This window comes from Cynocephalus volans, chromosome 7 (assembly GCF_027409185.1).
Source record: "Cynocephalus volans isolate mCynVol1 chromosome 7, mCynVol1.pri, whole genome shotgun sequence".
Lineage (NCBI taxonomy): Eukaryota > Metazoa > Chordata > Mammalia > Dermoptera > Cynocephalidae > Cynocephalus > Cynocephalus volans.
The window spans coordinates 113941076-113956908 of record NC_084466.1 but is presented as its reverse complement, the minus strand read 5'-3'; the positions used below and the strand labels follow the sequence as shown (position 1 = coordinate 113956908).

At 34.0% G+C, this 15833-nt stretch overlaps 1 protein-coding gene across 10 annotated transcripts in view; it reads right to left on the bottom strand.

Annotated features, from left to right (window-relative positions):
- Nucleotides 1-15833, bottom strand: part of PCDH15 (protocadherin related 15) — an 801855-nt gene that overhangs the window by 32344 nt on the left and 753678 nt on the right. For all 10 annotated transcript variants that reach the window (XM_063103018.1, XM_063103019.1, XM_063103017.1 and 7 more), the window contains one exon: nt 1341-1517. In XM_063103018.1, the coding sequence (XP_062959088.1) occupies nt 1341-1517 (177 nt within the window). The remainder of the gene's footprint in view (nt 1-1340; nt 1518-15833) is intronic.

Here is a 15833-nt window from a genome sequence, read left to right as displayed (position 1 = left end):
TGTAGAAAACACAGAAGGCTGGTAGTTTTAAAAAGAAACAGAAACTGTTAATACTAACAATTAACAGAAAGAATGTACAAATCACTTTAAAAGTCTATTCCTAAATATATTTTTACATTAATAAAATATGCAAAAATTGGCTTTGTAGATCTAAATGTTACTTAACTTGTGTGGTAATTATAAAGCCTGAGAGAGCTATTACTTCAGTCATCTATAGTTCCCCACAGTGATTATTATACTGTCTTGCGTGTGCACTAAATATCTGTTAAAAATAAATTGATGAATAACATACATAATAACTATGGCTCTTTTAAAAATTAAGTTGATATTACATCATTATTTTATTGTTACTAAAATATGAGCAGTGAAATTTTATTGATGTATAGCTTAAAAAAACCCTAAATTCAGAATTTGTTAATTTTAATTAAAAATGAATAAATAGATATTTGCTAAATAAATAAATGTACACACACATATATGCATATCTATGTAAACTGGTATATAAATTAATTCATATGCTGTATAGAATGTATAAACAAAAAACTAAATTCAGAAATTATGGATTTTGATATAGGTGTGCATACAAACATATAAATCATTTAGAATATATATATATGATTTTACAGTATATCAATATATATATTTTTAATTAAAAATGTGTTTCACTTAGATGGAATTTTATTCCAAGAATCTGTTGGACACTAGGTGTCGCTGGAGTAAAGCAAAAACAATTAATATATATACATATTTTTTGAAGTCTCAACTGTGCTAGAACAACACTCAAGGGAAAATATGAGGCAGTTTTTTTTTTTTTTTTAAGATTCTGCATTTTCTTTGTTTTTAGGATTAATAACTCAAATATGCAAGTTCACACGAGGATGAAATATCACATAAGATATGGACTTAAATTGGAATGATTGTCCCTTCTGCCCTCTACCCCCAAGTCGAGGGAAAAAACAGATACTAATTTTCGCTTCTTTAATAGACCTGAAAAAACTGGATTTCTTCTTAAAATTCAAGCCTATGAAAATTGCTGCAGGCAACACTGACACTAATCTGTATTTTCCTCTCCATAGGAGCTGATGTGAGGGTACCTCATGGAGCTGTTCCTTTCTCATAAGGATAGACCCTCTGAAGCCACTCTAGCCCATTCTTGGGCCTGGAAACTTTGAGGCATGAGTACCTTAAGTACTGTCTCAGATTTGTTGCTTACACTTCACTTTCAACAACAATTTGGTGTGTTTTAAGCTTTCAGAACTTGTACTGGTAGCTTTAAATCAGGGCTATCTATGGGTGCAATTGTAACCAGAGAGCTGTTAGAGACAATGAAATGTACTTACTTAAATAGCTCATTTCTGTCGATGGCTCTGTTGGTTTGGGGGTCGATTGCATAGACAGTCAAGTCACATTTGGTATAATCCTCTAGAGAAAAGGCATCTCCATGACGTCGAGCGCCAATGGATTCCACCACAACCTTGGCACCGGGAATTTGCTCCTGAACATAGCGATCCAGAATCCTATAAATCAAACAAAAAACAAACAAGACATCCTGAAGGGCTTGCTGGAGGGGGGAAAAAAATCACCCTCAACTTGAAATGACATTTAGTATATGAAAAATGAGGACAGACTGTTTTTTGCTAATATGCACAGAATATGAACCCTTAAAAAAATTTGCTACATTTTTTTCAGCATTTAAATCCCAGTGGTGGTGGAAGCTAAACAAGGTAGAAAGAAGTCATCAACCATGTCCTGTTTAAGTCCAGACTTTTTGAATTTATGATACCATTTGAGCTTTTTATGTGGCTCATGGGAAATGCCAAATACGTTGTACATATAAAGCTGTCTATGCTTTATAGTAGCCTTGGGGTCTTAGAACTCTTGACTTCATATGGTTGGTCTGTGATACATGGCACTAAGCTATATGCTAAGATGCAGGATTAAGATGCCTGTTTTCCTGAGGGCATAAAGATCCTTAGAATATTATATCAATGGGAGAATATAGAGATATTTTGCAATGGCAGGTTCACTAGGTGAAGATATTTAGGTGAATACAAACAACTACAAGATAAACCATCTCTTACAGAATCAGTAATATTCACCAGAAAAGACTGGAATAATGTCAATATGTAATTTTGGGGAAAATATAATTTTGTCTAATTGCATAACTGGATTTTAATTGAAAGCACAAATTATTACCATATAAGGATTTATTTTCTGTGTTTCTACAAACAACAATTTTCTTAATGTCCTTACGTTATGAACCCTTGTAGACAAATATTAGAATGCACATTAGTAAATATTTATAGACATTAAAATGTCAATAAATTAATTTTAATAACTATGCATGGCTAATATGTTTAAATTCATCTATAGATTCAGTGCTCCTTTGGGAGTCCATGCTGTGAAGTATATTTGGGGGGGGAAAGGTAACATATTTAAAGTCCTTTCATACATCAGAAAATAATTTTTGCTCCAGACATCAAAATTGACCTATTTTCTGCTCTGTTAAAAACACGTTACCTTAAGAGTCTGGTGTGTGCTTGGTTTGCCCTTGTTACAAGAGCAATCAGGATACTTTAGAGGCAATGGCTATAGCAGTGCATACCAGGGGACATTGCTAATGTTAATGAAATGATTTGGGTTTTTTTGTTTTTAGTATTTAATAGAGCAGCACAGTTGAAAGCTGTCTTATTGAAGTACTATATATTATTTTCCTTTTCTCTCATCACCCACACCCACTGGTCTTTCTGACTTACAGAGTCTTTTCTAATGAGATTCTTGCAGAAGAATAAACAAAAGATGATGTGGAAAAAAGAAGGAGGAGTAAATCCACTTGGCAAATACCAGTTAATAGTTGAATGCAGCCTTCCTGGCAACCTGAAGAGAGCAGATGTACTAGGAAACATAGACTAGTCTAACATTGTTCAGCCTGTGTTTGGGATTTTTTTTGTTGAGAGATGTATGCTTACTTAATAAAAATAAGAAAAGGCCTCAGAGTCAAACCACATTATACTCCTGACATTTTTAAAGAGGAACAAACAGTAATGACACAGCATTGAAGAGCACAGAGGTTTGACTTCCATTTTTAATTCCTTTACTTAGCAATTGTATAACCTCAGACAAATAATTTTAAGCTCTCAAAGTCTCAGTTTCTTTATATACAAAAGGAGAAAATTATCTACTACTTGGAGTCTTGTGTACATTAAATGAACTGGTACTAGTATGATTGCTATTACTATTAATTTGGCTTAAATGTCTGCATTAATATGCTTTTCCTCTGCCTCTAATTCATTCAAGACATTAATTAATTTGTGGCATTATTAAGAAGGCATATTTCTCACTAGTACTATTAGTACATATACACACACAAAAAAGAGTGAGTATATGGTTAAATACACTGTAGAAGTTGGCTATTTATCCCAATACTTCAATTTAACAATTTATAACTGCTCCAGTGCAGTTAGGCAATGATTTGACACGTTCCAAGGAAATCCTTCATATGTGCATAGATTAACAGTATGCTGTCCTACAATAAAGAAGCATGTCTATTGAGCCTGTGAATTTTGCTATATTTCTGTGCAATACTGCAGAGTCATGTGTGACTAAAAAATTAGGTGCAGAATGAAATATAACTGTACTAATTTTCTTCATGGTAGCAGACAGTTATAAATCAATGAAGTCTAGAAGTAAATTATGTCATTGAAAACATGTAAAGTCTTCTCTCTGAACATTTTTTTCTTAAATGTTTAGACATCTTTTAGAATGAAATATAACTTTGATAAAGATAAATGTGTCCTAAATTTTTTCTGTATCTTTTTCTAATAAATGTATCTAAAACTGAATTTAAAACTTTTTAAATAAGAATATATTTTGTAAAAATATATCTTTCCACCTATAATCTATATCTATATACCTAAGCATTTTCTACGTCTATCTCCATTATATATATGTATATATGTATATGGATTTCATTACATATGTGTGTGTATATATAAAGAGAAATCCACAATTATGTTTCTCTAACCTATAATATCTGTAGTATACAATCATATACACACAGATATCAAAAAAGGTGTATATAATGATAGTTACATAATACTAATAATGCTTAGACCGAAGTGGCATGATTTTGACTTTATTTTTATATATTATGCTTCTAGAATTTTCCATAATGGCCATAATAAAAACAATATAGTCATATTTTTTAACCAAACTCTTGACTCCCTATTCCCTCTTCTCCAACTTCTTGAGAAAATAAATCTCCACATAAATTTAAATTTTTCAAGTGTGAAAATGTAGAAAATTAAGCTTGACTCAGAGCTGCCTAATACAGTTAGAACAAAACTCAGGTTAAGTGTTAACTGGGAATATTTTCATTTATTCATTTATTCATTCATTCAGCAGGTATTTATCAAATGCCTACCATGGACCAGATACTGTTCTAGATGCATGGAATATATTAGTGAACAAAACAAAGATCTCTGACATCAGAGACTTTACATTCTAATTGGGCAAGACAAACAACAGATTTAAAAAAATATATAAAATTGAGAGTATTCAGGAAAAGCATCATTGAGAAGTTGATATTTGAGCAAAGACTTTAAGAGACAATGAGCAATGTGGATATTCTGGGAAAAAGTGTTCTAGGAAAAGGGAATTGCTAACTGATTCTGCAAATCCCCTGATGTAGTGGTGTGTGTCTGTAGCACAAAAAGTCAGGGCCAGATCACATGAGGACTTTGAGGACTGTAAGGGCATTACCTTTTGTTCTGATTAGAATAAAAATCCTTTGCTGGGTTTTAAATATTGAGGTAATAAAATGTGCCCTATCTTTAAAAGAAGCACCTTGGCCACTGTGTTGTGAACAGGCTCAAGTGGGGGCCGTGAGCAGAATCAGGAAAATTAGTTACTAAATATTTTAAGGAGTTGAAGTATTTGCTGAATGTTCAACCTACTCGGTAATTGGAAGAAGAGAAGACACAACCTAATTCTTGACTATTAGCCATTTATGAGCCATACAATTGTTTTATTATGTGCATTAATGTTATGCCTGGTTAAATATCTACCCATTTGCAAGCAGTATAAACTTGTAAAATAAACCAAGTAATGCAATACTTAACTGAACAAGAACTATATTGATTACAAGATGACCTAGATAAATGCTGGCTTTTTTTGGTTATTCATTTTAAAATAGGTCGATTTTTAGAGATCATTCTCTGTTTAAAAAAACATAAAGGAGAGACTAAAGCTTAGAGATCAATTTAAAGTGCTGTATTATCTTCCTTGAAGTATGTATCTAGAGGTAGATGGCTTTTAAAAGAGGGCAACGTCTTTTCAGAGTTCAGGCTGCTTATTTCTATTGTCTTTTGTATTAAATATGGAGCACAGATCCCTTCATTGCTTCATCTCAGATACTTTGAACTATCTAATTGTTTCCTTGTGAAGTCCAGTGTTTTGTATTTGAGGAAAAGTTCTCATGGTGGCAGTGCTATAATGACAGGACATGGCATTCCAACATGGTGATAAATCTGGCTAACATCTCAAGAAAAGCAGAATTTATATATGACCGCTTGGTATTACCAATATTGTTTGATGATACCTTAGGACTATACTGTGGAGACAAATGCATTCTAATGAAAAATTAATGTTAATGATAAAGACAGAAGTATTTGCTAAATGCAGAATTCTGTGAAAAATCCCTAAGGTTTGGAAATTTTCTACCATAGAAAATTCTACCATAGTCCACACGTCTGGCTCCTGCAGGTGTTCCTCCCCACAGGACTTTGGAACCTACCTGCTCCTCCGCACCCCTCTTGATTACCCAGACAATGGCTGCTAATCCATGAGAACAATCCTGTTCTCAAAACTAGCTGAACTTCAGCCACCCTCCTCCTGCTAAAGTCCCACAAAACATTCTGCTCCCCTCCAAGGTCCTTGGGAGACTTCCCATGCGTGCTTTCTCATGCCTTGCATTTACAAATGAAAGTTTATGCTAAGGATGTTGTTACTGATTTTGTTTCACAATCCTTCCTCCCTTTCCCCCCAGCTTTGCTGAGGTACAATGATATACAAAAACTGCACATAATTAAATGGGTATAATTTGGTGTTTGGACAAATGTATGCACTCCTGTTACTAACACACCACTGAGATAATAAACATGTCCATCACTTCCAAAAGTTGCCTAATGATCCTTTGTTTTTCTGTTCATTTGTTTGTTATTTTTGTGGTAAGAACACTTAACATGAGATCTGCCATTTTAATAAATTTTTAAGTACACAATGCCTTATTGTCAACTATAGCTACCAAGTTGTACAGCAGATCACTGAAACATACTCATCTTGTATAACTGTAACTTTGTGTAGTTATCTCATTCCCTCATGCCCAGGTGACAACCATTCTATTGTTTACTTCTATACCTCTGACTATTTCAGATGCCTCATGTAAGAGGAATCGTGCAGTATTTGTCTTTCTGTGCCTGGCGTATTTCAGTTAACATACTGTCTTCCACGTCTATCCGTGTTATCACAAATGGCAGAATTCCTTCTTTTTTTTTTTTTTTTAACCTTCCTGGAGAACATGAGATTTTGGTTCAGGCAATACTCCCCTTTTTACACTGGGCAATGTTGAATTTTACCTGTGTACTGTGTTCCTGGAAAACAGATGATTAAGAAGTCCCACTCCCTTTTGTGTTCCAGGAAACTGCTTACTGTGCAAAGAGCCACCCTTCCCCTGACTTAAATAAGACACACAGATGACCGCTGGTTTACCCACAAGAAAGCCAGACACAGACCCTCAAATTCTTATTCTTTCTCTCATAAGTGATTAATTAAACTGTTTTGTCTCTACTGATCAATAGCACCCAAATGTTAACCAAACTTTAGTTAATCTTCTATCCTCCCTCTGGGCCCTGAAGTTGACCCAGGCTTACTTAGTCTGAGACCCCCTGAAGTCCCTCTTTAAGGGAACACCCCGGAGTAGGCTGACGTCAGGGTAAAACACTCCTCTGATCTACTGTACAATCATCCCACTTTCCACATCAGTTCTTTCTAGCCTTGTTTACTCCTCCCTATAAAAAAAAAGTCCTTTTCTCTGTAACCTTTGAGACACTTGCAGATCTCTTGGTCAGAGTTCCTCCTGTTACAACAGGCCTTCTCCTGCATTGTTCTTTCCCTTTTTCTTAAAATATTCTTTTCGAATAAAGTCTCCCCTCTCAAAAATCTAGATTTCTTTTATTCGACACATAGTACAGGTAGACAGCTAAAGGAATTTTTTTTCATGCTCCTATTTATTTCACTTACATGGGTCTGTGTATTACCAACCAAAGCGGGTGATACTCAAAGAATTTTTATCAAATCATACATAAAACAAAATAATATTCATTATTCCCTTTCCTATTCTCACCATGTTATGAACTTAGGGTTTGTGCTGTCCCACCGAAACTCAAATACTAAAGCTATAACCCCCAATGTGGCTGTATGTGGAGATGGGGCCTCTAAGGAAGTGATTAATGTTGAAGTCATAAGGCTAGGGTCATGACTGAACAGGATTAATGTCCTTATAAGAAGAGACACCAGAGAGCTCTCTCACTCCCTTTCCATATGCACAGAGAGGTCATGTGCACACATAGTGAGAAGGCAGCCATCAGCAACAAAAGGGGAGAATCTTCACCAGGCACCAACCTGCTGGGACCTTGATCTTGGACTTGCAGTTTCCAAAACTGTGAGAAAATAAATTTCTGTCGTTTAAGCCACCCAGTCTATGGTACTTGTTATGGCATGCCAAACTGACTAACAAGTAGTGTGGAATAGTCAAGGGGCCTCAAATTCTCTGATCATATTTGTCACTTTCCTGTAAATTAATATGTGTTAATACAAGTCAACACTACTTGATTATAATTAAAAACTGTTCAAGTGAACTGTAAAATCATAAGTAATGTCTAAAAGTTTTCTTTTTCTGCCACTAAAAATAACAATAACAAGAAAGCCATAATCAACTGAAGTCTATTTTTCTCCCCACTTTGGTAATGAAATGCCATCCTGTGATCCCGCGTACTGCCTACTCATTGTCCAAAATCCATAGAATGTACAGTTTCAAGAGTGAACTCTAGTGTAAACTATGGACTTTGGCAATAATGATGTGTGCTATGGTTTGTATGTGTCCTTCAAAAAACCTGTGCTGGAAACTTAAACTCCAATGCAACAGTGCTGACAGGTTGATTGCTGACAGCGTTGATTGCTGACAGTGCTAATGAGAGATGATTAACCCATGAGGATGGAGCAAATGGATTAATGCCATTATCACAGGAATGGATTCCTTATGAAAGGGGCGGTTCAGCCCCCTTTTATTCTTTCTCTGTCTCTCCATATCTTTGTCCTTGTATCACAGGATGATGCAGCAAGAAGGCTCTCAACATATGTCAGTCCCTCGATTTTGCACTTCCCAGCCTCCAGAACTGTGAGAAATAAATTTCTGTTTATTACAAATTACCCAGACTGTGGTATTCGATTATGGCAGCACAAAGCTGACTACAACAATGTGTTAATATAGGTTCATCAAAAGGCACAAATGTACCACTGTGGTGGAAGCTATGCATGTGTGGGTGCATAGAAGGGAGGGGATAGAAGGGAGATCTCTGTAACTTCCTCTCTCAGTCAGTTTCTGTTGCTAGAATACCTGAGACTGGGTAATTTATAAAGAAAAAGCTTATTTCTTACAGTTCTAGATGCTGGGAAGTCTAAAAGCATGGCATTGACATCTGGTCAGTTTTTGGCAATGGCCTTGTACTGCTCCATAACATGAAAGTGGAAAGGAAAATGACTCTTGAGAAAGGAGGAGACAAAGTGGACGTACCACTCCATAACAGCCTAATCTCTCTCAAACTAACCCAGTCCTATGAAGACTGCATTAATCCCTCAATGAGAACTAAGGTCCCATGACCCAAACACCTCCCATGAGGCATCACCTCCCAACACTGCCACACTGAGGAAGTAACATAAATTTTGGAGGGACACACTCAAATATTAGCATCTCCTTTTAACTTTTCTGTGAATCTTAAAATACTTTTAAAAAATCTTTAAAAAATCCAATAGAACCAATGTAGTGATATTACAAGAATAACAGTTCACCGACAGTATGAGATGTCCAAAGGCAGGACAAGATGAATTGGAAAACTATATGCAGCAAGATGGTCCAGGAAATGGATGCTTTGAAGTTGAAGAAATAAGCAATTATCATGAGCTAATATAATCTAGAAAACACTCTTTGAGGGTGGGAAGATTTTATATTAAACAAAGGGTAGCATACATTTAGCAAAACAAATTCCACACGAAGGAAGAATATGTGGGGGTCACAGAGCACAAAGTGTGTTTGCATGTATAAAAAACAAATGGATGGGGGAAAAATAGCTAAAAATAGTAGTTTTAGACCAAACTGGGGGGTAAATTCATTCACTCACTCATTTATCAGGCATATATGTCGAGTATCCAATGTATGTTAGGCACTGGTCTAGGTACTACGGATACACAATGAACAACAGCAACAAATATATCCTGACTTTATGAAGTTTGTGTGAATAATGCAAGACTAGCATAGGACAGTAAATGTTTGATAGCACTGATTATCCTTTGTGGGGTGCACAGGACATTTCTCTTCTTATTGTTTTTCATTTGTGCACAGACAGGCAGAGATCATGGTATATATCCTTTTTAAATAAGAGCATTCGTTCAAAGTGTTAAATAAATAAATTCACACACACACACACACAAAAACCGGGCGGGGGGGAGAAGACATAACAACTACAATTCCTTGAAGTTGATACGACAAGCAAACAGAAAGGACATTGTTGGGTGGGGGGGGGGAGAGGGAGGAGGGAGGGAGGTTTCAGTAATGGGCCACAATAATCAACCACATTGTATATCGACAAAATAAAATTTAAAAATAAATAAATAAATAAATAAATAAATAAATAAAAATTGGATACATTGATTTTAACTTAAAAAAAAAGTGTTAAAAATTCAACAACATTGTTCATCACCATGCACACAGGTTTTTGACAGCATTTGTTACATTGTTCCAGGTAGTTTTACCATTATACAGATTTAACCAGGGAGAAAATTAATAAAAACATAATGATTGCATTTACTTGAAAAGAAAGGATTAAAGGTGACTGAATGCCAAGAAATTCCTCTGACTCTAAATTTTTGGTAGCAGTATGTCTTCTTAAAATACAAATAATACAATCAAATCTATAGTGGAAAACTATCTGATTATGGCTAATGTTTTCAAAACAGAGAACTGACGTGAATGATCTTTTAAGAAGGGGATAATGTGCAAATAAATTAGGATAATAATTATAATCATTGAATAAAAATTAAATTTTAATTTAAAGTTTTATTATTCCACTTCAGTTTAAGCACTCTATAATATCCCCCAAATATATATGAATATATATAATTGCCATCAGAAAGTTATAAAAACTTAAAACTTCTAAGAAAATATGTTAATATAGATGTTTTTGCACCCTACCACATGTTAATTAATGTCCAATTCAAAAGTTTATCTAAATAGCTTTCTTAGAATAAATGTTGAAAGGCATATTTAATTGGAACATTTTTTTTTCCTATGCAGATAGCAGGGTTTTTCAAAATCAAAAACTGAGGTTGTCAATTAACAACTGGTTCACTTAACTTATTTATTCTTGAACCATATTATTTTTGCTAGATGTCTCTAAATTTTAATTTATAACATCACCTTATCCAGTTACCTACATGTACATCTTCAATTATTTCCAACTAAAAATTGCACTATAAAAAATGAAATTGTAAGGGTTTCTGAAATACTTTTATGGCTAAGACAGTTATTTACTCATGGTTGTTAGCTTTTACTTTTTTTTTTTTTTTTTTTTTTTACACTAAAATTAGTACAGCAGCCATTTTCTCAATTACCTATATGTCTGTGTGAAGAGCTGAGTTAAAGTTATCGTTTGACAAGAATTTCTGGCCTGGTATGCTCAGCTCACTCCCCAGAAAAATAGGTTGGATTTTAAATTAGGTTTGCCTCCTGAGAAGCAATGTGACAGAGGGAACCCAGTCTGCTGCTAGCTGCTAGATGTAGATTCAAATTAAACCTCCACTACTAGCTAAATATCTTTGTCTTGGTGGCAATCACTAAACCTCTCAATGTTTTAGCTAAATCATCTGTACCAGGGAGAAAGTAATCAGACCTACCTCAAATGGTATCTGTGAGGAGTTAATTAGATAACACCCACTAAGTGCACAAAGCCCAACAAACACGAACGGTGCCATAAATTTTGGTTATTTGCGGGGATGGTTACAGAAACTGTTCAGATTTCATGATTGTACACTTTAGCCTTTTATTGAAGTGAATGGCTTATATTTAACTAGCAATGTAGAGAGCTTCACCCCAGATATTTGTCAATATTTTTTCAAAAGCCTGGCTTAAAGAATCAATAGGCACTGCAGATGGCCGCAGGCATATGCAATACGGGCTCTCCTGATACTCTGAACTTCTTTCTTCCATTAATACAGACCCGAAGTGATTCTACTCAGATCACCTAAGTAATGCTCCAGGTGCCACAGAACATTTTGTTCATTACATTATGTGGTAACCTCTCCATGATATCCCACAGGATAAAACATTTTCCCCAAATCTGAAAATAGACTCAGAAATAGCTCTGCTTTTCTACCAGAGTGGTTTGGTTTTGTGATTTTTTTTTTTTTTAACTGATTCTGTTTTTGTTTTGTTTTGTTTACTTGTTTGTTTACTTCTTTTACTTTGGCCAAAAAAAAGTGAAAGCCAAGTTTGTGATTAGTCTCTATGGACTCTTAGAGGGCTTTGTAGCATCTCTATTACTATTAACTTTCACTCTGATCTCTTTATTAATTTATTTCTCTTCTGTTTGCTTTATATTTTGAAAACTCATTTTCAATGTTTTTTTTTTATCTTGTTTTACTGTTTGAATCATTGTAAACTACTTAAATTCTCTTTGCAATAAGGTGGAATATTAAAAAAAAAAAGAATTTCACTTAGCCTCTAATATACATTAGATATAAATGAAAGCATTCAAAATACCATTTATGACTTTGCTGATGCAAATGGACTGTTTGCATATAAACATGTGGTTGAATTTATTTCTCACATTAAAAAAGAGCAGCAGAGACTGAGGTAAATTGTAAATAAATTGAAGAAACTTAAAAGAATTATTATAAATAGTATTAAGAGATTAGAGAGACTGACTCTTGCTAATCGGAGCAGCCTCTTAAGGAAAAGATGTATTTACCTCGTACCATGGATTGGGATGAAATATAAAAATAATAAGCTATTCTGTTTGGCAAAACTTCTGAATTATAAAATGTAAAGGCATATGTTGCTGTATTACTCATTCTATTTAAAGTTTATGAAGAGAGAGAGAGAGAAGGAAGAGAGTAGAAAAAGAATTTTGAAAGGAATGAATGTCCACTGTGTACTTCACAAATTTCTATAAAGCAACTGTTTCAAATATTTTAATAAACAATATTCAATAATGTCCTTATTTTTACACTGCACCTATTCTCCAGATATTTTCTATTTGGTGCAAACAAAAGCTCTGAAAAATAAACGGAACAGAATGAGGGGATACCTGAGGACAGTAAAACAGAGATTATGATACTATTTAAGATTACCCTACCCACTCTCTTTCTACTTCTTTATCCAATTTCCATATTTTTTATGAAAAAATAAATACAAGCCCAAAAAACGTTTTTTTCTCATTGTTTTATGAATGAATTCTGCTTTTGAATATGAATAGTAATTTACCCTCAAATCACAGGAAAGAATATACACATATTAATTATCATTTCTCCATCACATGTTAATAATGAATTATTTCAAATGCTTCTCAAATATGAAGCATTATTCCAAAGTTAAATTAAAGATATTAGAGTCAATACATTGGCATCTTCATTTTTATTGTCTTATGAAACTGATTTTTCTTCTCCTCAGTCTATCTCAATCTATCCTTCAATCATGCTATTTTCTTAAACAAAATACTTGCCCCAACACTCCTTATCTTTTCCATGCCTGTACTAGTCTCACAAGGCAAACAAAGGCAATGTAAGAATTCCTCTATTTGATTTATGAGTCAAAAAATAGTGCTTTAAATTAATCTTCTATTAATATATATATTTTAGTGTAGAAAATTCCATTATCTCTTCTTGAAATACATTGGCATCTTCATTTTTATTGTCTTATGAAATTGATTTTTCTTCTCCTCGTCTATCTCAATCTATCCTTCAATCATGCTATTTTCTTAAACAAAATACTTGCCCCAGCACTCCTTATCTTTCCATGCCTGTACTAGTCTCACAAGGCAAACAAAGGCAATGTAAGAATTACTCTATTTGATTTATGAGTCAAAAAATAGTGCTTTAAATTGATCTTCTATTAATATATATATTTTAGTGTAGAAAATTCCATATATCTCTTCTTGAAAACAACAGCAGTAATTCAAAAATTTGTCTTTTTTTTTTTTTTTTTTTAACTAAAAGCAAAGGAAGGCAGTAGGACAAAAAAAGAAAAAAAAAAGAAAAAAAAAAAAGAATCTACCTAACTCTCACCATAGACAAAAAGCAACTCAAAATGAATCAAGACCTAAACTCAAGACCTGAAACTATGAAACTATTAGAAGAAAACAGAGGAAGCACTACATGAAATGGGAGCGGGCACTTTTTTGAGTGCGACTACAAAGGTACAGGCAACTAAAGCAAAAATACACAAATGGGTCTACATGAAACTAAAAAGCTTCTGCACAGCAAGGGACACTACCAATAAAGTGAAAAGACAACTTACAGAATGAGAGAAAGTATTTGCAAACTACCCGTCAGAGAAAGGGCTAATATCCAGAATATATAAGGAACTTAAAATAAACAGCAAAAAACCCCAAATAACCCAATTTAAAAATGGGCAAAGAACCTGAACAGATTTCTCTCAAAAGAAGACACAGAGATGGCCACTAGGCACATGAAAAAATGCTCAACATCACTAATCATCAGGGAATTGCAAATGAAAACCACAATGAGATACCATCTCATTCCTGCTAGAATAGCTATTATCAAGACCTAAAAGAACCAGTTCTGGCAAGGATGCAGAGAAAAAGAACCCTTCTACATTACTGGTGGGAATATAAATTGATAACAGTCATTGTGGAAAACAGGCTAGAGGTTCATTACAGAACTAAAAATAGTTCTGCCTTATGACCCAGCTATACCAAAGGAAATAAAATCAATATTTCACAAAGACACCCACAGTCACATGTTCATCACAGCACTATTCACAATAGCCAAGAGACGGAATCAACATAAATGTCCCTCAACAGGTGAATGAATTAAAAACAAACAAACAAACAATGGGCTATTATTTAGCTATAACAAATGATATTTGCAGCAACATGGGTGGAACTGAAAACAGTGAAGTAAGGCACAGAAGGACAAATACCTTATATGTGGAATCTAAAAAAGAAAGAAGAAATAGTTCCCATAGAAGTAGAAAGAAGAATAATAGTTAACAGACAATGGGGGTGGAGGAAATGGTAGACTAATGGGTACAAAACTAAGCTACAATATCTTAAATGAATCATTGTGCAGTGTATTCAGGTATTGATACAACACACTGTAGCCCACAAGTATGTACAGTAAATGTTAAGATATTTTGAAAAGAAAAAGAATAGTGAATTATACATTGAATATTAAAAAGTAGGGTTTTATTATTACATTAAGAATTTGTGTTATATTTTCATAATAAGCTTCAATTTATTTTTACAGCTATTCCATGTCTATTGCAGAAAACATTCCCCAAAATTGTACTATTAAAATGGCTGTTCTCCACTATCTGACAAAAATTAGATCATTCATGCCATTCTCTGTTGATACCTCCTCACTTTAAGTACATTTTTGTGCTAACTAAACTTAGAGAAAATTAGTACATGATCAGCAATACCTACAGCAATTCAATTTTAGAATACAGCATCTAAGACTATACAACTAAAGGAACTCTTAGAGCAGCTAGTGGCTACCATACAAGACAGACAGGTCTAAGGACTTTCCACGTTAGAGTAAAATTTGTAATCCTCCGAATGACTTATGAGGTTCTATACATCTCATTTCCTGTCTTGCTATCTATACCTTGATATGCCAAGCATGCTCCTTTATCTGGGTTTTCATGTCTGCAGTTCTCTCTCTCTCGGTAATTGTGCCTCTCCTTTCATAAACACGTCCTGCTCCCTCACTTCATTCAGGCTTCTGCTTGGATTTCACCTTATCAGAGAGGCTTTCCTTAATCTTCCTCTTAACAAAGATTTCATAATTTTATATTTGCTAATTGTATTATTTTTTTCTTGCAGATTATATATTAATTTATTAATATTATTTTATATGCCATTTTATTGATTTTTACTTTTTGCAATAGAATGTAAGCTTCATGGTAACAAGGACTTTGCTTTGTTCACTGCTAAATCTCCAGTGCTTACAACCAGTAACTATTTTTTTTTTTTTATAAATAAATCCCCAGCTTTAAGATGTGTATAATAGGACTCAAAGAGGTTTTTTTTGGCCCAAGACTTCCTAGCTAGTCATTGGTGGGCTGGGTCTTGAGCCTAGGTGCTTTAAAATCAAAAGAACCTTAATCTCTCTCCTCAAGATCAAATCCTTATTACATTAATTTAAGGAACTATAAGTTCTGGCATTTATCATACACTGTTTTATAGGTTCACTTCCCAAGAGACTTGGGATTCTCATCCTAGAAATAGTTATCTTGGCTAGATTTCTATGGTATGTTTTGT